At 40.8% G+C, this 24,903-nt stretch overlaps 1 protein-coding gene across 2 annotated transcripts in view; it reads left to right on the top strand.

Moving 5' to 3' along the window:
- Positions 1-6,998: 6,998 nt before the first annotated feature.
- LIN7A (lin-7 homolog A, crumbs cell polarity complex component) overlaps positions 6,999-24,903 on the top strand; it is a 49,320-nt gene continuing 31,415 nt past the window's right edge. For both annotated transcript variants that reach the window (XM_065669545.1, XM_065669554.1), the window contains exon 1: positions 6,999-7,414. In XM_065669545.1, coding sequence (XP_065525617.1) covers positions 7,135-7,414 — 280 coding nt within the window. In that variant the 5' untranslated portion in view covers positions 6,999-7,134. The remainder of the gene's footprint in view (positions 7,415-24,903) is intronic.

Here is a 24,903-nt window from a genome sequence, read left to right as displayed (position 1 = left end):
ATCTGTGTAGCTTAATCAAGTAATTAATGATTTCAAATACTTAAGCCTAACTTAAACCTCGTATGTCTTTAAACACATCAGTTTTGCAAGTAGCTTCCTTTTCTCCACTTCCCAATTAAAATCTAAAAATGCACTCTAGATCCCAAAACGGCTTTTTAATCATAAATTTTATGGCTCAAAAAGGTACTTACAGAGTATACTAAAATCAGAGTTAATTACAATAGCTCCTTGCAATCAAGGTCCCACCCATTTTCAGTTGCATATCAGAATGTCACTGATCGCACATGAAAATTAACACAGGACTAATAGTTACAGAAAATACAAAGTTTATAGCCAGTCTTATCTGTTGCACTACTCACACTCCCAAATTAATTAGCTGTGGCAATTTTATGATACTGTGGTTTGTCCTTGCACTTGTCTCCCCTATGCCTACATACTGGACTATGCACCTCCTCGTAACTGTCACTGTAAGTTCACAACCATGTATTCTTTCTCTGTCATCATTCTATATAGGGATAGAATTGTTTTGATGGAAACGATGGGAAACCCAATGAAGCACAACCAATAAACATATTCCCATGGACAGGTCTACTTGTTTGGTTTGGGTTTTTTTTCCTTCACTTAGAGGGTTCTTGTTAAGAAATAACATTGATCCAAAAATTTTATCCAAAATGTATATTAATAGACTGGACAAAGTAGATGGATAATTCATCATGCTGGTCTATGAGATGAGCAAATCAATGCTTTTGTTCAGTTCAAATAACTAAAAACACTATGAATTCATGCATTATGGATATGTTAAGACTGCAGATACAGTGCTTGTATACGAAAAAAAAACTGATCTGGCATCAAACTAGCTACCTGAAGACGCCTGTGACCTCACAGAGGATAATTTGCACTCTTCTCAAAGGTCTTCAGTACTGACAAACTTTAAGTGATGATCCAATCCTTAAATCAGTCAAAATAAGTCATGGTAACAAAGGGAAATAGATTCAAGTTTCAGTTTTCAAAGGTATCCAAAGGCAATCATGGATTGAAAGTCTGATTTGTAACTGCTAAAATGCCTCCCTGCCTGAAAGAAAAAGTGGACCCTGCTCACCAAGGCACAGCCCACTTCCCCAAACACAAAATATAAGCCTACCAGGAACAGGTTTGCTTTTCTTAGCTTTGCAGTAGCTGTTTTTAAAGACACTACTTAGACTTACAGGCTATAGAATCATAGAATAGTTAGGGTTGGAAAGGACCTTAAGATCATATAGTTCCAACCCCCCTGCCATGGGCAGGGACACCTCCCAAACCATGTTACCCAAGGCTCTGTCCAACCTGGCCTTGAACACCACAAGGGAAGGAACATTTACAACTTCCCTGGGCAACCTCACCACCCTTACACTAAAGAATTTCTTCCTTATATCCAATCTAAATTTCCCCTGTTTAAGTTTTAACCTGTTACCCCTTAGGCAGGAACTCACTGGACTGAGTAGATCCTTCACCTAAAGTTCAGTATAGCCCAAGGAGAATTTCTGTTCTCCCTGTTGTCAACTGCAGTTGAATCTTTAACAAAACCAAAAAAAAAAAAGGAAATATTTTTAAAGGACAAATTGGCTTCAGTGTTTTGGAAAACGGTAATTGCGCTACCTATCTGCAAAAAGTCATCCATTATATGATATCAGAATGTGAAATGAGGCCTGTAGGAAAGTATAGTCCTGTAGTACAGGGCAGTACAGTGGAAGAACACTGAACTATATATACACAGCTATGCACCCACAGTAGGACTTTCTAACTCACCTGAAATATTATTTGTGATGGCATGGCTCTCCTGGGACAAAATGAACTGTACTTGTGAGTAATGCATATAGCTCTCAGAAAGCACTAAATCACATTTCTTATGTGTAACTGATACAGTTCTTTGCCCAATAAACAAAAGGCTCTTAAACCATTAGATTTCTCACATAGCAAGTTCTGCCATGGAAACTGAATGGAAATAACCAATAGAATTTTAAAAAAGGAAGGATTCTTTCTCCTGTAGATGCAAAATGTCACTCAAAAAGCAAATCTGAATGATGACAAAAATTCTCAGTCTTTCGAGAATTCACAGCTCATATTATAACACTATCACAATCTCTGCTTTTAGTTGTGCTGAAGTCCAAGGCACAAATGAAGCATAAAAAGGAGAACAGGCTGAATGCATGTTCTGAATCAGTCCTAGAAGGTGATCTAGGGTATTGACAGTTCTCTGTACCTGGAATCTTCTCTGAAATAACCTGGTATTTCACACAATATGCAAACATAAACTATATTTAATGGGGGAATGACAGATACAGCTGATTATCCTGCAAATTGAGTAAGTGGCATTCCACAGAACCATCAAGTCAATACAGGAACAGTGGAGTAACGTGCTGCATTTAACAAAAAAGGTCATAAGATATAACTATACCATAGTAAAAATCATGTATTTCGTGGCCTCGGGGCGAAATAAAGTAGCTGTCCAACAAACCTTCAAATGTAAAGCTGGATGTGAAAATTCCTGCAGCATACTGAAATTTCATGGGAAACCTGGGTAGGAACCCAAACGTAAGTACCCAAGGTGAAATTTAGCATTGATAAGACATTTAGTCCAATGACTAATAACCAGAATATGGCTAAAGGCATAAAACAGTGCTGTGTAACTGACACACAGATTAAGCTGTGCCATACCAGCCACTTGCCACGCACCTCCATAGTTAAACAGGGCATCAACCTCTTGTAGAGGTGGCTCTGGTACTGAAGTGAGTAGCTGACTTTATCACAGTATTCCAGTCATGGGGCAGCATCTTAATTAATCGAGAAGCTTAACATGACCAAGCTGTGTGCTCTCACAGCCCAGAAGGCCAACTGGGCTGCGTCAAAAGAAGTGAAAGAAGCGAGTCCAGCAGGTGGAGAGAGGTGATTCTCTGCCTCTACTCCACTCTCATGAGACCCCACATGCAGTACTGCATCCAGCTCTGGGGCCCCCAACATAAGAAGGATGTGGACTTGCTCCAGCGAGTCCAGAGCAGGGCCATGAAAATGATCAGAGGTATGGAGCGCCTCTCCTATGAAGACAGGCTAAGAGAGTCGGGCTTGTTTAGCCTGGAGAAGACTCCAGGGAGACATTAAAGCAGCCTTCCAGTACCTACAGGGGGCCTGCAAGAAATCTGGAGAGTGACATTTTACAAGGGCATGGAGGGATAGGACAAGAGGGAATGGCTTTGAACTGACAGAGGGGAGATTTAGATTAGATAGTAGGAAAAAATTCTTCACTATGAGGGTGGTGAGACACTGGCACAGGTTGCCCAGAGAAATTGTGGCTGCCCCATCCCTGGAAGTATTCAAGGCCAGGTTAGATGGGGCTTTGAGCAACCTGGTTTATTAGAAGCTGTCCCTGCCCATGGGAAGGGGATTGGAACTAGATGGTCTTTCAGGTCCCTTCCAATCCAAATCATCCTTATGAATCTATGATTCTATGAATCATCCCATGCAAAGCTTAGAACAAGGTGAGATGAGCTATTCTGGCAGCCAGTGAATACATTCAGAGTGGTGCTGGGTTTTCCCACATTGCATTGCACTGTGCTTTGTAGAAATAATTCTCTGGCCATTGCAGCACCAGTTCCTTGAGGGAAGTTAAAGGGTCATAAAAGTCCTGAATACCTCTATTATTCCACTTTTCCTTAGAAGTTAGATCAAAGCAAGCCTTTTAGAAAGACTTCTGATTTTGTTAAGATTTCAAACAACGAGTAATTGGTCTCTATGTTATCCTTATTGCTCGAATAGTACATCTCACTCAAGATTTAATTTGTTAAACTTCCAGTCACGGGATCACCTTATGATGTAAGACTATACATCTAAAGACTATAAATCCCACCACTGTTACTCCTCTTCCATATGCATGGACCTACACACAGTAATTCAGTTCCTTCTAACCTTTTTCTTTGATAAGCTTTGCTGAGGTCCTTAAATCTCATGCCAAAGCTGATTTTCAATCTTGAAATGCAACACCAGGTCTGGGCACAGTATTCCAGTCAGTTGTTTTATGGATGCTAAGTACACAAGAAAGATCATTTCCCTAGTTGTATTTCCTATTCCCCGTTTATATATTCAAGAATTGCATTCTCCCTTCTGGCAACATCGCACTAAGGACTTATACTGAGCCTGCTATGCAACAGCACCCCTCCCTGAAACAATCTCCAGTTCAGAAGTAATCATGGCATTCTTCATCACTTACTAGCCGCAGCATTAGAACATATAAATTTTTAACTGTAACAATTCAATCAACTATTCAGATAATTCTTACCAGTAATTTGGGCAGTTTATTACAGAACCATATAATAATTTAGGTTGAAAAGGGCCTGAAAAATACTCAACCTCTTACTGAAAAGCGGTCAAATTTCCCAGTAAACACAGGCTGCCCAGGCTCTTTCCCAGTCAGGTTCGAAAATCTTGAGGGACTGAGGTTTCACAGCCTCAGTGGGCAACAGCTTTCAAGGCTTACCCACTTTCACAGTGATCCTTTTCATTTTTTAATAATCTGTGTTGTCTAAACTCATAGCCACTGAAGCCTTTATTTAGATCTCTGAATGGCATACTAGATGTTATTTCAAAATTTAGCCACAGAGATTCTACAGCTGTCTCATTAGCAATAACCTTGTTCAGTGGCACCTGACCACTGACTACATGTTAAAGGTCTATCAATAAGCCAGTCTGCAGTCCATACAATATAAAAATCTGTTAATTCAGTCTAGTTTCCTTGGTTCAGTAAACATCATGTATAATTTAATTAAAAGCTCCAATACACCCCAAGGAATCTGCAAGAAGACTGAGAGTCAGAGAAGTTGCTTCTGTCTAAAAAGTACCTTCCAAGATAGCAAGCAGGCTAGCAGTCATTCTTCTGGACTGCTAACTTTTGCTATTAGAGTCCACTATTTCCCCTGGGAGGTGACAAAGCAAGAGTTTCCTGCCTCATTTCACACCCTTTATCCAGTCACTGAATTCAGGTGGATAACTTCTGCAATTTTCCCAGTTCAGCCTCTTAAAGTATGCCTCAGCTTGCTCTTTAATGTTCTTGAGCATTAACTATGCAGTTGTGCTGATTATGAAATGTTTAATTTCAGCAAATGCTGCTTTTCATCTTCCTTGAGTGCAGCTAATACTCCTATTCAAGTCTGTCATCCAAGTGCCAATTAGCCCTTGTGGCAGAGCAGACAAAATCTGACCAGCTGTAGATAAAAAATGATAAAACCAGAATAAGCTTATTCTTTCCACAGGCACTCTGCTCAAGCTCAAACACTGATTTTTTCCAAAGTTGTATGTTTCTAAAAAGCTACATATTTGGTATTAACACTATGTATTTATTGACAGAAAAGCTGCTGTTGTAATTGTATTTTGTTTCAAAATGTGTGTTTGCAAGATGGCAGTTTAATAGAGCAAGTCTGAGGGTTATTAAGTCCTATACAGAAAGCAACTTGGATGGCTAATTAACTTGGCACCTTGCTTTTAATATTATTTAAACATACTTTTATATCTCTAATAGATTCTTTTCAAGTGTCATAACATTTTGAGTGTTGTCACATTAGGTTGTTATAGCTCCAAATGTGTACTTCTTCTCTGTTCAGGACTATGAATCCAGTACTGTGACTACTTAAGAGCTGCTGTTACACTTTATGTCAATCCAGCTCCTATGCAAGTACATAAAACACGTGTAATAAAAAATCTTTGTTAAACTTGATTTTAAGAACTGACTGCTGGCCAGGAACTGATTTCTTGACTGGTATTTTAGCCGACTGAAACATCTTCTTGTCAAGATACCCAAATGGGCTACTGTTTACTGTTTGTTTATTGTTTGTTAAAGAACTTTGTGCTGAATTAATTTTATCAGAAGTGGGTGGTTCGTACATATTAAATTTCTCTGATTTTAGAATGGACAAATGAATTTTTAATCTGCTCTGAAAATTTTTAATGACAAAGTTTCCACACCTTCCCTCGTTATCTATACTAGCGCTTAAACACCCTTGCAGTTGAAAGCTTTTACTGACATACAACTGCACTTGCTGTACTTTCAAGTCACTTGTGGCTTGTCAGGTAGCTGAGTGCCACTCCCCTTTGGAGTAATGCTGCACCCCATCCCAGTGCTCCCTGGGTGAACACAAGATCACAGGTACTAAAGGGCAATAAATACTTAAAAAGGATTACATTCTTCACTCAGTCGTTCCTCTACATTGTTGCCCACCACAGGGAAGGCAGCAGAAACTCTGTAGTACTCTGCCACACTGCTGCACCTTTCCCGGATGGCAGCTAAACAGGTTCCTTTGACTTCATGTGAAGACCTAGGGTCAACGACCAGAGGGCTGCCAACAAACCTCGCAGAACTCTGGGCTGTAATTCCACCTTCACGGATGGTCTTCACCAAGGTCTCCAAGCTCACACAAGCTGCAGCTGATGGGGAAGAGGCGGCCACCATGCATGGTCACCACACAAAGCTTGCTCTGTGAATGTGAGGACTCGACCCCACACTGTGGAGACACGTTGGGTTTGCTTTATGGAGAACTTTGGGTTTCTCGAGGATGGCTGAGCTTTACCCAGCAGCTCGAAAAGAGGTGATGGCCGGACATAGGATGAGGCCGACAGTGTCATCCATCCAAACGGGCTGTTACAGTACACGTCCCTTCGGCCAAGTCCTAGATACCTCCTCTCCTGATTTCTCACGCAGACTTCCATCCCCTGCGTCCAGCAGCCGAGGAGGTTCCTCACCCTGAAGCACCGTCCCGGCTTGCTGCCTGACAGCCCTCCAGCCGCAGTACAGCGCAGCGCAGCGCAGCGCAGCACATCAGAGCACGTCACGCCCCACCGCCCCCGGCCCAGGCAAGGCAGCGCCGCCGGATCCGGCCCCCGCCCGTCCTCCCCTCCCCGCCCCGCGGCGCTGCAGAGCTCCCCGCCCTCACCCTTCTTTCAGCCGCCATCGGCCGCTGCGGCATCCACGGGGCTCTGGGACCGGCAGCTGCCTGCCCCACACCCCCGTGCACGGCCCGGCTGCTGCGGCCCCTGCGGGCTCCGGGACTCGGCCCTGAGGCGAGCGCGGTGAGGCGAGGACATCCCGCCAGGCCCAGCTCCGGCGGCGCAGCGATGCCGGCAGCCCGTTGCGGGCCCCGCAGGGCCGCCCTGCGCCCGCTGCATCGTGGCGCCCCGTCTGTGCCGGGCCGCCCGCCCCTGGGCACCTTCTCCGCCCAGCTCGCCTCCTCCTCCCACGGAGCCACCCTCCTCCTCCGCCCCCTCTCCCTGCCAGCCTCCTCCCCGCCCTTCCCCGCACTCCACGCCGGTGGCGGAGCCGCGCGTCACTCGGGCTCCAGCCCCGCCGCAGACATGGCGACACTGACAGCGGTCCAGCCGCTCACGCTGGACAGAGGTAAGCGCGGCCGCCGCCGCTTTGCGCGCTGCCGCCGCCCCCCGCTGGGCCGTCCGGCCGCCCTACAGTCTTGCGCCGTGGCCGAGGGCCGCCGCGGCGGAGCGACGGGTCTCTCCCCGCAGTCCCAGCGCAGCGGGCGCTGCTGCCGCGGCGGTTCTGCCGGCAGCGGGCAATGGGTAGGCGCCTCCCCGCGAGGCTCAGGTGGGAGTCAGGAGAAAGGCTGAAATGGAGGAAATAAAACTTTGTCCGGGCAGGGGGTAGCGCTGGCATCCCTCGGGATGTGGCTCCGCTGCCAGCGTTCCGCTCCGAGCTGCTTTGCCGGGCGCCGGGAACGCTCCTCGGGGCTTCCCCTTGGCCGCCCCGCGGTAACAGCCTCGCCGGTGGCTCGGCGGCGGTTGCTCCGTGGAGGGGAGCCGGCCGTACCGGCACTGAGTTGGGAGCGCGCACCTCCCCGGGGACGGGCGTTTGGTGGCTGACTGCGGCGTTCTAGTGGGCTGGCGAAGGGGCGAGGAGTGTGGGGAAGAGGTCAGTGACTGTAACTTACCCGTTCGCTGGCGCTGGTGATGTTCCCCAACCTTGCAGCGCGTTTGTGTATTCAGGTAGACAACTACTCCTGTAGTCCGGGTATAGAGAGCTGCTGCTGGTGGTGCTTTGCCAGCCTCGACAGTGTGTCTGTAACCTCACCAAGGTAATGCACGAGGGTGCTGAAATCTTGAAGGTATGTTTAAATTCAGCTTTTAGCTCCAGGCTGTAAAAATTGGCTCTCTCCCTTGCAGTGCCTTTGTGCCCGTGATAAGGTCCTGCAGAAATGTTATTAGATTTCTGTGGATTACCGAGGAGAGTAATTTACTGTTCTGATTCGGTTTGCTCCTATGGCTCCATCAGAGAGGCCAAACAGCTTCTAATACAGCATCCTGAACTGTCAGGGTGTCCTTCCTAACTTGCATCCAGAGGCTCCGAGAGACTCCCAGCACATACAAATCTTGTAGTCTTGAAAGCATGATTGAGGCAAATGCCTTTAAAAAAGGGTTTTAATTTTAATTTTATTTTTTTTTTATTTTCTGGTGGATTAAGATGGGCTTTTGAAGCAAGATAGAGAGCTTCTTGTTGTAAAATCTGTGCAAATGAAACCTGATGAACTCTGTTTCAAAATGGTAAAGGAGAGGTAGGCACCTTCTCTGGAACCTAATTGAGAGCAAGTCACCACACAAAGTACTCTAAAGACAGTTTGCTGGATGACTCAAATACCACCATTAGTAGTGAAGGAGAATCTGAAGTTATTTTTAGTGAAATAACAAAGTGCTTTAAATTAAACGGCTCAGAAATCCAGTGTGTAATCTACAGTTTCGCCCTAATACTGTTTTCAGTAAGCGGGACAAATCTATTTCCTGGCAAAGGGTTGAACAGATGGCAATCCATTAGCAAACCTGGCTTTTCAAAGGAAAGTATTACTATTTCAGAATTACACATTTCTTTTCATTAGTAAAACTGTGCTTTAAAAAATCCATGGTACACAGAGATGCAAATGACTCCCAGTTTAAGTACAAGCATCTGTTATCTGTGTCCAGGATATGTCTGACCATTTGGCAGGGGTGCCAACATCACAGTCCCCTGGTTGTCAGCCAGGGCTGATATTAGTGTGAGAGAGATAAAACGTTGCTGAATGATAGGATGTGACATGCAAAAGGAAAATACAGACAAAAAAAAAAAAAAAAAAGACTTAAATACTGCACCTGGCTTGCAGAAGGCCATTTCGTCAGAAGGATGCACTTCATCATCATGCACATGTTGCTGCTATGTCAACTGAAGAGGGTGGGCTGAAGCAACCCCAGAAGCAACTATGCCAAGCTCAGTGCTTCCAGGTATTTCTCCCGTAGTATTTCTTTCACAGAAGGAGAGTTCTCCATGGTGAGATTTTCCAGATTTCAGTTGGTTCTATTGAAACAGATACAGCTATGTTTACTCTCACCATGATATGCACAGATCTGGTGTGATTTAGGCACAGCCCTGGAAAGTCTTGTACACTTATACTCACTTTGCCATGTCTCATGGGGAAGGACAGCAAGGAAACGGCAGACGTTTTGGGAGACTTGCCGTTAATAACCTTGCATTGCTGGGGAAATTGCTGCTTGATATCTGCCCAGGAAGTGTTCTACATTTCCCCTTGCTAAGGGGTCACTGAAATGGGTACATACAGGTACGTATATGTACATACATCATATAGGTACACGTCAGGAATCTGAATTACATTCTGACATGGTCTCCTCCTGCATAAAACATACATGCTGTATTCTAGTAAGGAGATGTGAGCTTTCTTAAAGCCTGATGTAAATGGCATTCAAAACCTGTATGGTAAAATGAATTACCATTTAAAGGTGAAGGGCATGTTTTGTGTGAATGATTGAAAGCCAATTACATTCTGGAAGATTACTTCAGTTCAAAGCACAGGAATTAATTTCCTTAATTCCTGCCATCATGTGCCTTTCTACCTGCTCAAATGCGTGCAAGTTCCATTAGGGCTCTTTAATATGTGGAACAAGTTCACAAAATAATGGAAATTTTAATCACTTACAGTTTAATCTCAAAGGCTTTGCCTGACCTTTGCGTGGTGCTCTGCTGGGAGGAGAGGCAGGAATCAGCAACTGATTTGAGAAGGAAACAAAAATGGATGGAGCTATGTGTGGGTACCACTTAGGAGGGTGGCCCCAGCATTTGGGACCTTTGGAAGTGAAAAACTGCCTGACACCTGCCTGCTGGGTGTCTTCTAACAGCCAAGTAAGTTTCTCCATAAAAAAGTGCACCCTTCCTTAGCTTTACAGCAAATGTCTTGCATCCTGAATCTATACCAGCCCATCAGTAATCTCCAGTGTCCATCAGAGCTAACTGCGGCAATTGTTTATGTTGATTCAAAGCTTAAACCCTGAAGGTGTAGGGAACTTTACCCTGTTCCAGGTTGAGATGGGAAGTTACTGTTCTGTCTTTCATAAAATGACAAGCAAAAAAAGTAAGGTTGGGTTTATTTTTCTGTGGGTTTTTTTTTTTCCTTTTTCATTTTATGTTCAGGGTTATGGGTTTTTAAGTATGTTCCCATCTTAATTTACCTCCATTAAAAAAAACCAAAGTGGTCACTCCAAACTAAAAGGGAAGTGTTTAAAAACACCTGTATGCTTATTTTTCACTTACACCACAGTTATGTCTGTAGTAAGAACATGGTTGACACTGATTTTGGTCACATCTCTGGTTGCAGTTAGTTGGCATTTTCCGACAGTATTTATTTGTATTGGCATACCACTCGTCACATCTTGCATCTTGTCCTTCTCTATATGGGCCAGGCAGTGCTGCTTTTGCCTCTCCTCTCAATGTCCTTTGTCTTCCACAGAGGCGTTGCCTCAGCCTACCCCATGATCCACAGTTGCTGCCTTCCGCTTCATTGTCCAAAGCCCCATGTGTCCCTTGTATGCTGTCTTCTGTTGCCTTGCTCTTCTCAAAGCTTCAGTGCGGTATCTCTGTGCATTGCTCATAATCCTATCCATTTTCACTGTTCATCAACCCAGTTTTCTCCTCTAACCCTTTTTCTTCTGCTGTCCATGGCCATCAGCACCTCATCACCTTGATGCTGTCTCAAATGCAGCATACACATCCAGCGTCAATGTTCTGCTTTTCTCCAAGCGTGGTGTCATCTTGCCCAGCCAACTAAGCTTCCTCACAGTTCTCCGAGGTCTTCCTATGAGTTCCTGTGTGCTGTAGGTACACATTGTGAGCAATTAGAAATTAAAGGAAGCTTGTTGTGGGTGGAATCACTTAAAGGGTGTGTTAGGGCAGCCTGATGGAAACATCTTCTGCAAGTACCATTACACTCCCAGAAAGATGTTGGGAGGGAATAGAGTGCTGTGCTTCCCTTGGCACTCATTTCAGGAGTAATATGGAGGTCTGCAAATTGAAGCAGACATCTTTCTAGCTATGCATAATAGATGTTCCTCTCTATCTGAACTTTCTTATTTTGCTAAACGACTGACAAATTTTTCATAAAGCTTATCTTACTTTGAGTTTTACTTGTGCTTTTCCTTCCAAGATGAAAATCTGCTTTGAAAGAAAACTGCTCAGATTGCTGCAAAACCTCAGTCCCAGTTCTTGTCTGCACAGGACCAGGAAAGCAGCAGCTTCAAAAGGGCACTTTCAAAAGTTCTTGTTTTTGAAAATGTTATACAATTAGCCTGTGCAAAGACCATCTCATGATTAAGAGAGAGGGAATATCTTTTCATGTGAAGAGGGGCTTTCAATTGTCTTTTGTTAATAATCCATGACCTATTATGTTTTTCCTTATATAGTTACTATTCATGTCACTGATGGTTTCACGTCTTCATGTGACTGAGAATGAAACAAGAAATTTGAATAGGCTGAATATACAGTGCCGATATTTTAATCCCTGTGAAGTTTCTTCACAAGTTCATAGCTATTGGCTATTGACAACCAAATTTCTCTCACTTTCAAGTATGTCCTTGGAAACTGGAAAGACTTCTTGCTGTTTGGCTGTAATGTAGAAGCAAATTCTCTTGGGCTTTTACAAATGCAATCAAATATTCTTCCAGTGGAGTGGGTGTCCTAACACTCCCTGAAAATCTTTTATAAAGCACCATGTTCAGTGATGATAAATGAGAATATGAGTGAGCTTGGAATTGCCATTGGCTGTTAGAGGTGGTAGACAAACTGTCAGATGTGGTACTGGAGTATGCCTGACCATTAATATACATTGGTACTTGCTAGAGTAATCCTTCGTTCCTCTTCATCTCCTCTTGTTGTTTTTCTTCTCATTACATCCTCATAGCCTGCATGAATGGGGATTTTTTTTTTCCCCATCTGTGCCCATATGTATGTATATAACAAATTTTATTGCGCATAAGTTGTGGTAGACTGTGCATATATTAGTATAATATATATAATACTGGAAAAAAATTATAACATACTCATCAGGAAAGGAAAATCAGGTTCATAAAGTGTGAAATACAGTCCTTGACAGAGGAGCAACATAAGGCCAGATTTCTCTTACACTGGATGAAGCCCTGTAGAGCAGTGCTAAGTGATGTGCTGCTCCCCGCCTGGCTCCCTGTCTGTCACAGGGATGTCTTCTCTTGTGCCTCAGCCTAGCATGCTAAAATTGCGAACTACTTTGGCAAGTGCTGCATGCGTTGTCTTAACATTTCTCTGTTTGGTATGCCAACTGAGGACATATAAATATCCAAATACATTCTTCCAAGAAAGAAAGAAAAAAAAAAAAGGCCTATTGTTTGTAGGAGCAGAAAAAAGTGACAATTCTGGTCACAGTCTGAAATGTTTGGGGTTTTTTTACATCAGTGTTTCAACATTCATTAGATTTTTTTAAATGCATTCTTATGGAGGGATGGATTAAGGTAGGGAGAATGAGCTGGTGATTTATGGGTGGTGACTGGGATGTTTTGTGAGGATCCATGCAGTCAAAATGTTGTTTAGTTAAGTATGCAGTTCAGCTCCTGGAGCTCTGGAGCTGGTAGGGGCAAGTATCTAGCTACGTCATCTCTGGGTTCCATAAGCAGTGTAAAAATAAGTGGTTTGAAAACTTAAATGTACATGTACAACTTAAATGTCCCTAGCAGTATGGGCCTGACCCAGAAGGGATGCCACCATGTGCCCCAGCAGCCAGAATAGGTGTCATATTTTGGAAGCGTAAAGGGGGAATTACCTTAAATCTCCAGTCATGTTTCCTTCAGAAAGACGGGACTGATAAGGCAGATGCTGGTTGTGTGGTCAGGAAGTGTTTGTGTGGCACCTTTGAAAGAGTAGCCAGCCTTGTGGCTGACCAACAACCATGTAAGGACCTACAAACTTCAGTTTCAGCTGATGCCCAAGAGACATTTGTATAATTACAGAAAAAAGGATTAGCCTCTTAATGTAATTGTAGGTAAACAATTTGCTTAAGTCTATCATACTGCTTGAGTTGGACCCTTCTGATGATGTTATCAGACAGAAACTTATTTTGAAAATGTGACAAATTACTCTGCACAAAGCAAAGTAAAGAAGTCATCAGCTTTGTGCAGAGCATAATTTGTCCTTGGAGTTTACTGTTTCAGGACATGTACATGCCCATCACTCATTAAAATAGCTGACTCTCAAGCAAGCTCAAAGAGAGATAAATGCAAGCTTTTGGCTGACCTGTGTTACCCAGATACAATGTTCTTGTAGGTAATGCAATAGAAATATGAATTGTAAAAAGCCATTGCTTTTAGTTAACTTATTAGAAGCAAAAATAAGAGAAATTGAGGATTTAAGAGGAAACCAAGCAAAGACACATAGATAGTGTTTTGAGAATCATGTAACTGTAAATTTGGAAGTCTGTTTTCCATAACACAGGGCTAATTTGTTTCAGATATGCATTTTTGACATTTATAAAGTAACACTTACTAATGTGCTGTAAATGGTATGTGCATGTATAAATCCAGGCATTTTCAAAGTTAATCTCAGTCAGTTTAATCTGCTTTTGAGACATTTGCTGGAGAGTCAGCCTCTGAATGAGAAACATTCAACTGTTAATTCTCTATTCTGATGGAAAAAAATGATTCAGAATTGCATGTTTACATACTAACTTTTTTCTTTTTTTTCCTGAGTATTTAAGCCACAACCTTGGATCATAGATATGTTAAATATGGAGGGAGGTCTATGTACATATTTGGAAACTTGTTTTACCAGGGACCAAAATGGGGTGGCTAGATAAACCTTAAGTTTCTCAAATGCAACTCAACAGGAACTGCATACAGCTTCTCATAATGCGTTGTTACCCTAGTGCTACTTCATAAGAAGAAGAGAGAAAAAATCTTGATTAGAAAACTGTGTCTCAAGAAGAGATTAGAAGAGGATTGTTCTTTATTATTTGAAAGATGGAATACTGAAATATCCATGAATACATAGAGCACCAAAGTGTTGATTTTAATTGTTTCTGTATAAACATGGATAATTGTTTAACTGTAGACAGATACCTTGTGAAATCAGGCTGCAACCCAAGATGAGTTCCAGGTCTCCCGCTCCTATTTTCAGCATCATTCCACATGTAGGACACCAAGGAACAGTACTGCAAAGGGGAGTGACAGTGTGCTCTCTGTTTCTCAGAGGGGTTTTCTATTTCACAGAAGCATAGAATGGTTTGTACTGGAAGGGACTTTAAAGATCATCCACTCCCAACCCCCCTGCTATGGTCAGGGTTACGTTCCACTCGACCTTGTTGCTCAAGGTCTGGTCCTTCAAAGTTGTGTTTATGAATCGCAGCTGCAGTTCAACATAGACACACCTTTCTTCTATGATCATATTTGTTTCAAAGTTGAAAGTTAATGGTGGTTGGGTGTTGACATCTACCAGCAGCATATCTGTACTGTGTAGTTTTGCAGGGATTTATTAACAAAGGATTTTATTTATATTACTTTCTTCTCACTGTTGTAGCTTTTCACATACACACTTTCAAAGAGCAGGACTTTTTTCTTTCCTGAGAAATTACTAGTATGTAGCCAGCTACCAGAGGGATTCAAACTGAAAAAGCAATTTCCTTAAATCCACTAAAATTGAGGAGAGAATATTAACTCTCTTCTTGTTACCTGAGCCTGCAGATAGTCATGTTAGCTATGTGTACGTAACATTGCATCCATTGCATTGCACAAATGCCATCATTTCACTATTGTCTCACCAGAGTCTCAAACCACGTAGAAAAACAGATGATAAAATCCTGATGCTTGACTTCAGTTGACAGTTTGTATTGTCACTATGTACCGTTGCCAGTAGCCCACAGCCATGTTTCTCATCTTTCTGGTAATAACAGAAAAAGATTTAAGACTAAGATTAGCTGGAGAGATAAGAACTGAGGAGAGGCAGCAGGAGACTCTAGTAATGACTGAGCAGAGAAGAAAGTGAGAGTTACTGCTTTGGCTCAAACACGGTGCCTGTTGTGAAGGAGAATTAACATCCCCAAGTTAACCTTACCTCCCTTTGCGAGACACCTGTTGGGGCCTTTTTTTACCTCTTCATGTGTTCTTTCCTGCCGACAAAAATCTCTCTGATGCAAACTAAAAACACACACAGTGTGGGAAAGGCATGAGGTTGCCCATATGGCCAATGCTGTTGTTTTGTGATGTGCACATAGGACACATAAATACTTGCTTTTGCTTAGGCAGGCTTGCAGAAGAATGGATTTCAGCTAAACAAAAACTGTTTTAGCTGAAAAAAAAAATATTTTAATTCTGTTTTTTTGTTTGTTTGTTCAGTCAAGCCTATTCCTTGTCATTATTTCTTCTGCTTCTCTAACTTACTTAGTCAAATTTTTAATTCCTTCACTGATTTTAGTGTTTTTCTCTGTATGTTTGTAGTTTAAAATACAAGAGCAACCATGCTGTTAAATAGGGTCCTTGCGGTATTTATTTAATATACCAGCCTTTCTTTCAATCTGGGATCTGAACCTCTGAAGTGTTGACATTTGTTTCAGCAAAGTGTCCAGTGTGCTTTTTTCTAGTGTTTAAAGCCACTCCACTCCAGCATAGTGAGCGGTGTCTGCTCAGGTGTAACTGATCCTACAAGATCAAGTGATGCTGTGATCAGGAGACAGATGTGGCTGGAGGAAAGTTACCAAGGCATCTCTTTGCAAGACATCAATGGCTCCATGAGGCAGTAGACAGCTTCCTTGCTTTCACATAGTTCAACTTGTAGGAGCTTACTTCATTAAGGCTAGGTCTATTCACCATACTGAATTTCTCAGGGAGTTACAGCTTTGCTTCAAAGGATTTGTTTTTTGCATTTCATAGTTTCAGGAAGTCAGACAGAACACCATTTTGGTGCTATGTAGGCAAATAGCTGCTTTAAACACCTGTCTCTCAGTTAAAAAAATGCTTACAGAAAGACCGAGAATTACAATAAATAACACAAAGCCTGAAACTACAAAATATCCTGCTTCTTGCAGGAAATGGGTTAATTTTTTATGTAAGGAATTAATAAATGCTCATATGTTCATTATACGTAATATATATATTTATTTGAATACAAAATAAACTTTTAAATGCATGTTATCCTTTTTATCATAATTTTAGCCAACTGCCCCAGTCAAAAAATGGACCAGAATCATGTCTCATCTATTCAGCATTAAGTGGCTAGCTACAAATTATGATCACAAAGACCAGATATAATTAAGCAATATAAAGTCAAAATTACATAAGGGGGGGGGTGGAGAAAGGAATTTTACCTTCCTTTCCCCTTTCTCTGCAGCTCATGCAGCGGAAAAAGTATGACATTCTTTTAAGTACTGTGTTCTTAAATGCCATCATTTTCAATAGTCATCTATTCTTTGCATTTTCAGCTTTATTTTCTAATCTTTTCTCTTAAAGGATAATTTGGTAACTTGTTTTCACACCAGTGCTATGTTCAATACCTTCTATACAAAAACAGTGGGTGCTGTCAAACGTAAATGGTTGGTGTACGTGTAATTTCTTGATTTCTCACAGATGGGAAAATCTGGTGAAAATTTTCAAACTCATTTATTCACCTCCTTATCCTGATTGCTTTAGAAATGGCAGTGAGACTACTAATTTGGAAGAATAAAAAAATATATCTGTTTAAAAATTATTAGATTTTAAGGTTAATTTTAAATACCTGTCTTTGAAAATTCTGAATTGCATTATTACTCCTCAGGCTTCAGATTAAGCCAGTGAAACTCATTGAAACAATCCTGAATTAGCCATTAATTCAAACTCTACTGTTATTTGATTTATTGTTATTCTTTTAAAAAGCAGCAGTAGAAATGTAACAGTACCATGCTTCAAGTATCTCATGAGCTCTGAATGCTTTAGGAGCTCTGTAGATCCATCTCTCTCACAAAAACACACATATGTGCACACACAACCAACCAAAGTCTGAAAATTGCTGACAAAGATGCATCTGTGATGTCAATTATGTGAAGATTTCAAGGGAAAAAATGAGGACAGGATCTGTCTATGTACAGCAATGGATATGCTAAGAAGATTGACCAAAGTAAAGCAAATACAGTTCTCTCAGTTGGCCTTTATGGTAAGTTAAGGCTTTGAAAATCTCTAGCCGAAGAGAATAGAAATCCCTAGTTAAGAGAGTGGGAAGTGGGGGAGAAATTATTCAAGATACTGTAGACATTGTCAGGTTCAGAGAACAGAAAGGAGCTTGTTTTTTCACTTAAGGGAACCTACCTTTTGAATTTTGCATTTGAACAAGCTAAGCAGAGTATTCAGGAGCAGTATGCCTCAAAACAGCAGTACTTAAGTATTTCAGGCAAAATGCCTGAAACAGCAGAAGTGACTGAAATTGCTAAGGGGAACCTTGAAGGGCTTTTGTGCTCTTGAAGATGCTGGGTGGAGGAGTCTCTGCACAGTTTGCTCCCTTTGTTTGAATCCCAGGTGGCACTGCTTTCCCTGCAAATAACCTGTGTCCTTTCTATAAGTTATTTTGCAAAATGTCTCAGACCTTCGCTGTCATTTTCAGGAGTTCCTGCCAAAGCTTCTGGGAAGACTCATGGTACATAATACTGCCATGGGTTTTGTGTGCAACGGCCGGGTCACAGGCTCTGTGTCAGTGAAACAGAGAATTTGGGTGTCTGTGGTGAGCCTGAGAAGCTAGAGCCACACAGAACACAAGTGCAGCTCAAACACATAGAAACATATAGACCGGAACATGGTCTGATGAGTAGCCAGAGGAAATGACCCTGCCCCAGACAGTGAGGAATGTATTTATCCATGGGGATATGCCATTAATGTCACTGGGGGCAGGCACCTCACATCAGGCAAAATGAGACAGACGAGATATAGTCAGTCATATTTCAGAGTCGATTTTTCTCATACATTAAGAAAAGAATCTATAAAATCATTGGCTAAGGCATTTTTAAAAGCTTTTACTAAAAAACACATTAGTCTATTTGCTAACAACCATTCTTGTTAGATGTAAGTGTTCTGAATTATGGTGTCTCCTGAAGGTAAATTTGCATGAGTCATTCGCTGTATATCTGGTCAGTAGGAGTAGGTTTCATCATGCTGGTGTAGATGTCTGATATGTAGGATGCAGGCATTTACATCTGAGCCAATCATCGAGTCTCCCTTTCTAGTCAACAAAGGGAACAGGCACTCCCAGCCTATGATTCATCTCATCTAAAATAGGTCAGATGAATTGTAGCCTCAAAGCATTTGTTTTTCCTCATTGACTGTAACAGCAGTATAGGGTGAGTCGTTGAGCTGCCGATGTGTACATCAGAAGTGTGGTGGATTGAAACCCTCATCACAAGATGAATCATGAGACTTCTGTATGATTGTTCTTTGTTATATTTATTTGTGCATTCGTAATATGGTTTAGCCATAGGAGTGTAAAGTGCCACTGCATTAAACCTATAACTGCTACCCATATCATCTTAGAATATAAAAGCACTGACAGTAGTATTCTTGCTATAATTAATTTGAATAGACCTCACAGATACACACTATAAAGTGTTGCATACTACTGCTGTTCTCTGACAGCTTAGCTCATTGCTCCCTGCACATCAAGTCTGATTTACCATGGTGAAGTACACCTTTATGCTTCCTGATGAGCATGAAATTTTGGGCAAGACAAATGTATCAATTTAAATGGGGAAAAAAAATTAAAAAGTCTGCTCTTTGCCTCAGTGTTTCTGAACTCTCCAGATTACATTAAATAAAAAATTAATGGGAGAGCTATTGTATTTCGGAACAGCACTGTTCTGATAGTAAGGAACTGAAGAGGTGAATGGAGACATATTGGGCAGTCTGGTATTTGACACCTGAGTAAGAACTGACATGTTGTACAAAGCACTGACTGGCAGCAGAGCTGTAGTAATACAGACAATTTTCAAAAGATACACACTGAAAATTTTCCAAATCTGTTGCTTTAACCATGAAGTCACATAAATAGTTTGATACTAGGGCTACTGGCTGTGAATTATGAATGAACTTTGCTAATCACCACAGAATTCTGATCACCCAACCATTGATTATCTGCTGTCATTTGATAGTGTTTGGAGAGGATTGCTAAATATAATAAAGCATCCTGTGTAGGGTTTGGGAATTATGTTAAAAAGTTGTCAGAATAACATGAAGAATTCTGAAATGTATTCTCATGAGCTTAAAAGAGTAACTAAGCCTGAAAAAGAGTACTGGAGGAATGAAAAACTACTGACAATTATAAGGACTTGTTCTGTCATGCAGATTCTTCACCTTGTCGTGACCTTTAATCAGGCTGAAGTTGTGTCCTGGGTTCAGCAGTAGCAGTCATTTTTCTCCTTCTTAGTAGCTGGTGCAGTGCCGTGGTTTTGACTTTTGACCTAGGAACAGCGCTGCACCAGCCACTAAGAAGGAGAAAAATGACTGCTACTGCTGAACCCAGGACACACCTTCAGCCTTATTAAAGGTCTTCAAGCATGACAGAAAAGACCTTGAAAATTGCCAGGATTATTATTCAGTAGTGCCATGGTGAAGCTGGTGAATATTTTAGACACTTCCCGAGTGTCCTTGCTGTCAATTTGTAGTGATGTTCCAGCTCTTTAAGGTACCAAGTGGTGTTTATGCAGCACATTTACTTTTCCTAGTAACTGGCATACTAATGCAGTGAAGATCTTCAGAATTAACAGGAATGAGGCATAGAAAGAACTCAAGAAGATTAGAAACCTATTCTGCAATATCTTATTAAGAAAAAATTGATCACGATATTTTGGCTTTGAGAGCAACCTAACATGATTCAAGAGTAGTTATTAAAGAAATACTGTGTTTCTGAGTAATTACTGTTTGAACACAAGCAAATATTACACAGCATTGTAGCTACTATTAACTGCCTAATAGTCTCCTATGTCAGGGGGTAATATATTTATTTTAAGGACTGCAGACCAACTGACTCATAGACTAGCACAAGAGAGGAAGGTTAGACACTGGTAGATAACACAAGGGTTTTCACATTTTGTAGTGTAAATCATGCACGGAAGTTCTTTTTGAAGAGGTACTCTGGTATTAAATGGGACATACTTAGCATGGTAAAATAATTTGCTACATTTTTCCTAATACTTTTCAACCTGACTAAGCTGAAACAAACCCTGCGCAAAATATACCAGACTGAAACCCCAGTCTGGACAACTTTCAGAGTGCTGGAGCCTGGTCTAGCCAATTTTAACAGTAATGTGAAAGAGCACTAAGTTCAGATCAGACAGAATTCTGTCTGTGGATTCACAGTTTGCTTTCAAATTGTAAAAGCTGAATTGTGAAGTATTGGAAATAACATTTGTTTTTCAGAACATCCAGCAAATCAAACAGGTCAGTCTTTGTTGTGCATTGCTAAATATTTGAACGAAACCCAGCAAGGGAAAACAATATGTAACAAAGGGATATCTAAGCCAGATGACGTTTTTTTCAACTGCATTATGTTATAGTGCTATGTATACATGATTCAACTTTGTTTAGTATAGCAAGGGAATGTTCCACTTGTATCACAGATGGTATCTTGCTAGTTCTATGTTCTGGTGATTCCTCTCTTTCATAGGGTATGTATAGTAACCTCCTGCTTATTTCTTACTAGCAATGCAAATGAAACTTCATTCAAATGAAAATAACAAGAACACTTCAAGTTTTTTTTCTGAAAATCATACTTTTCTTTTGGCAAGTGCACTTAATAAAATGTGTTCCACCCGACCAGAGCCCTCTGCCTTCTGTGTGCTTCACTGACAACATGACCCACCATGTTGAAACAGTATTATTTCCTGAAAGGCTGTAGGCAAACACGATGAGAAGACAAAAGAAAGTGAATGTTAAACAGAATGAGAAAGGAATTGTGCATAAGGAAATCAGGAAAAAAAATGTAGAACAAATATGTGGTTAGAATTGGATATAATAAGGAGGTAAGTAAGTGTGTGTTGCTTTTAAAGTATATGCATCGTAGAATATACAGGAATGATTCTACCCACATCATTACTCAGATTTCCCACTAATTTCTGTGGGAGATGAACATGGAAGATGAAGATAGATTTTTATGACATCAGCATGAGTTTAATGTTAGTATAATGGAGTTTGTATTTTGGAAAATGTTTGACAGTAGGCAAAACAATCCTTTTCAGAAGTTGTGTCTAAAAATATCTTAAAGGAAGGACAAATCAGAAATAAAAAGGAAGTGTATTTTATTTGTATAGAACTTAATTTTTGTAACATAATCCCAAGATTTTTTTTAACATATATCTATATAAATACACACACACACTGTTTCCATCAGCTTGCTCTTTCCATAAGTATGTAAGAAAATGGTATTTAAGAACAATTCCTTGGCAATAATGTTTCAGGCAAAGCTAGTTAGATTTCGAATCAAAGGAGAATTGGGGACAAGAAAATGATCCCAACAGAGGAATACCAGTTCTTCTCAAACATATGACAATATTCTCATTTACTTCAGCAGGGATGGATTCCCTGCTATTGTTTTCTTCCACTGCAACTTTGTAATCTTCCTCATTACCAGTAACATTGCTTCTTTGAGCAAGCATTTACTTTAGTTTTAGCTGGAACTCACCTCGAGTGAGTGCTTGTGCGCTGATAATTTTAATTTTTTAACCTGTCCTGATGTTACTAAAGCAATTGTTTGTACAAGTCTCCCCTTAAGAGTTATTAATGGAAGTAAATGCAGCCTGTTTCATGAGCTCATATTTTATACACTCATGTTTATACATTTTTAGTCTGCTCAAAATCTTCTGGTTTGTACCAACTGTTACGTTTTGCTCCTGAAAAAGCATCAGCTGGTAATAAACAGCTTTGGCCCTGAACACATGCCTCATTTTCATTCTGTAATTTTATCCCATGAAGTGCTTTATTTTTCCATATTCTCTCTTCTGTGAGCAATATCCCACAAGTCATTGCCAGATTGAGCAAGCTAAAGGCTTAATTGTGACAAGAGAAAGAAGACTGCTTACTGTTAACAGGTGTGATGGGTGAATAATACAAAAAAATTTGGGCAACAGCATTCGTGTATTTTAGCATTGTGAGTGTATTTGAAAGTGTGGAAAATGGGAATGCTCTTGGGATATTGTGCTTTTACTTTACCCCCAACCAGTTCTTAGTCACCAAGTAATCTAGTATTGGCAAACAACAATTTAGTGCCCATTTTTGCTCATGAGACTATTTACTAACCACCCATGCCAGGCTTTTGAACCAGAATATGAATTTATAATGTGTATTGCAACACTCATCACTTAAGAAGTGATTAATCAAGATTTAGAGTCTGGTCATGCCCTAGGGAAATGTTTAGAGCTGTCCTTAATTCTTTTAGGTTGATTAATGTAGCTAAAGCTAATCATGTTGCTTTCTGAATCAGAAGATTTCTCAAGCAGTACAATATTTTCATTGAATATTAGTTTAGGACCAGAGCAAATGATGCACAGAATCTTCAGGTGTGGTGATGAAATTTCTGAGAAGGTCACCTGTAGCACAGAAGCTATACCTTCTACAGGTATAGCTGGACAGAGGGAAAGATGGTCAGAACTTCTGTGAACTGTCAGAAAAAGATGTCAGTCTAATTTAGAATATTTGAATAGCTATGTGCATGACATCAATTTCAGAGGCCTTATCTGATCTATTAAGGTAGGCTGTTGAAGCTTCTTCAGAATAAATCATCCTGATGCTTTGTGCTCTATGACGTAGCAGTTTGCACCAACTTGTACTAATAACTGGGGAGTGTGAGTTTTATTGTTTAGCTAACTGCAAGTCTTGGGAGACAATACAGGCTTTAGACAAAAAATCCAAGGTAAATGACTTGATAGTCTTGCTAGAAAATCATTGTGACATTATTATTACAGAGAACATTAAAAATCATGTTTGTTGCTTCATGCTAGGTTTCCATAATAGGTTTCCAACCTAAACAATTCTGATTCTATGATATTTTATTTAATGCACTGACATTCTTTTTGCACTCTGTTGACATGGTTCTTGCTAAAGAGTGTACTTACTTCTTCTTATTTAATTTATTAGTTGCCATCAGTCATATTCTTTCCAGAATCTTACTTTTTCCTGATATCCGTGGCCGTCTTATTTCTCAGATCTCCTTACTTCAGTAAGTGCTGTGGAGGGATCTTTCTTCATACACGTCTATATAATTTCTTCTGGTTTTTATTTGCAAATAAAACTTCAATTGTTGTCTCTGTACATGCAGCCTGCTTCACTAATCCAGACCTTCTCTTTCCCATCACACCCAGCTCTCCATCTCTCTGATCCCTTGTGAATGATACTGGATTTATCTCTGCCAGCAGATAGTGTGGAGTGGAGAAGGAAAGCAAATAGCAGTTGAAGCACTGCATGAAGCAAAACACAAGTGCAGTCTTTGAATATAGGGTTAAGGGTAGTTTCATCTGAAAGTTCATGAGTTCCAAAACTGCTCTGCAATGCAGACTGCACCCCAGTAAGTGGAAATATCCTTCTGAAAGAAACACTGCCTACTTTCTTCTATGCTTCCTCTCATACTTAGAGCTGTCTTTTGGCAGATGCCAGTAAAAAGGCATGGTGATTATTTGGGTATTAATCTACTGTGGCACAACCTACTGTGCTGACCAGTTGCCTGCCTCTTTTAATTAAATTTTAGATTTTCTGAGGTGTCGTCTTCTGTTTTCCTAATACTGATGCAGCTGGATAGGAACTCTTTTCTTATGAATGCAAATGTGTGATTATATTTTTATTCCTATTACAGCTATTCCTATTAGTGTCATCTGTGTTTCAAGAAAACTTCTCATGGCTTTGTTGTATAAGACATCTGGTCAGTATAGCGCAGCTACAAGCCAAGAATTGCAAGAGCTGTTTCAATTAGCATAATCTCCCCATCACAAACAGTACAATCTTTGTCATCAGAAATGAGAATTATATAAGGTTGCTTCTAGCCATTGTAGTCATTTTGGAGTTATATACTTGAGGGGAGGGTTTTTATTTCTTCTTTGTGCAGTTAAAACACAATATTAAATGCCTCCAGTATTGTTTTATCACTTAGTACTATGCATTCATTTCATCACTAGGATACAGACCTATATTTAGTAGAGTGGTGTAACTGGCCAATAGTTACACTTTTTCATAGCTCCAGTGGCTATGAAAAAGGTATTAGGAGATATGAGAATGACCACACAATCAAGACAACAGCATTGCCAGTTTCAACTATACCAGCTGAAAAGCTTCAAGGTAGTGTTAAATGACACAGGAGCAGAAACCCCTCTATTTAAGCTCTATCACCCTGAAGACTGACCAAGATCTGTCTCGCTCAGCTCACTCCTGCACCTAAGTTAGCATGTCGCTTGCTTGACTAGGCTAGCCTGCCATGAGATTGACCACTATTTCTTGTGCCCCTGTGTCCCCAGCCATAAAGGATTGTTGTGCATTTCATGTGATGGGTTTGTTGCCTTGTTTGTTTTGGTTCAGGCTTTTTTGATCCTATTGTAGTAGTAACTGTAAATT

This window comes from Lathamus discolor, chromosome 1 (assembly GCF_037157495.1).
Source record: "Lathamus discolor isolate bLatDis1 chromosome 1, bLatDis1.hap1, whole genome shotgun sequence".
Taxonomy (NCBI): Eukaryota; Metazoa; Chordata; class Aves; order Psittaciformes; family Psittacidae; genus Lathamus; species Lathamus discolor.
This window is presented reverse-complemented; position numbering and strand designations above follow the sequence as displayed.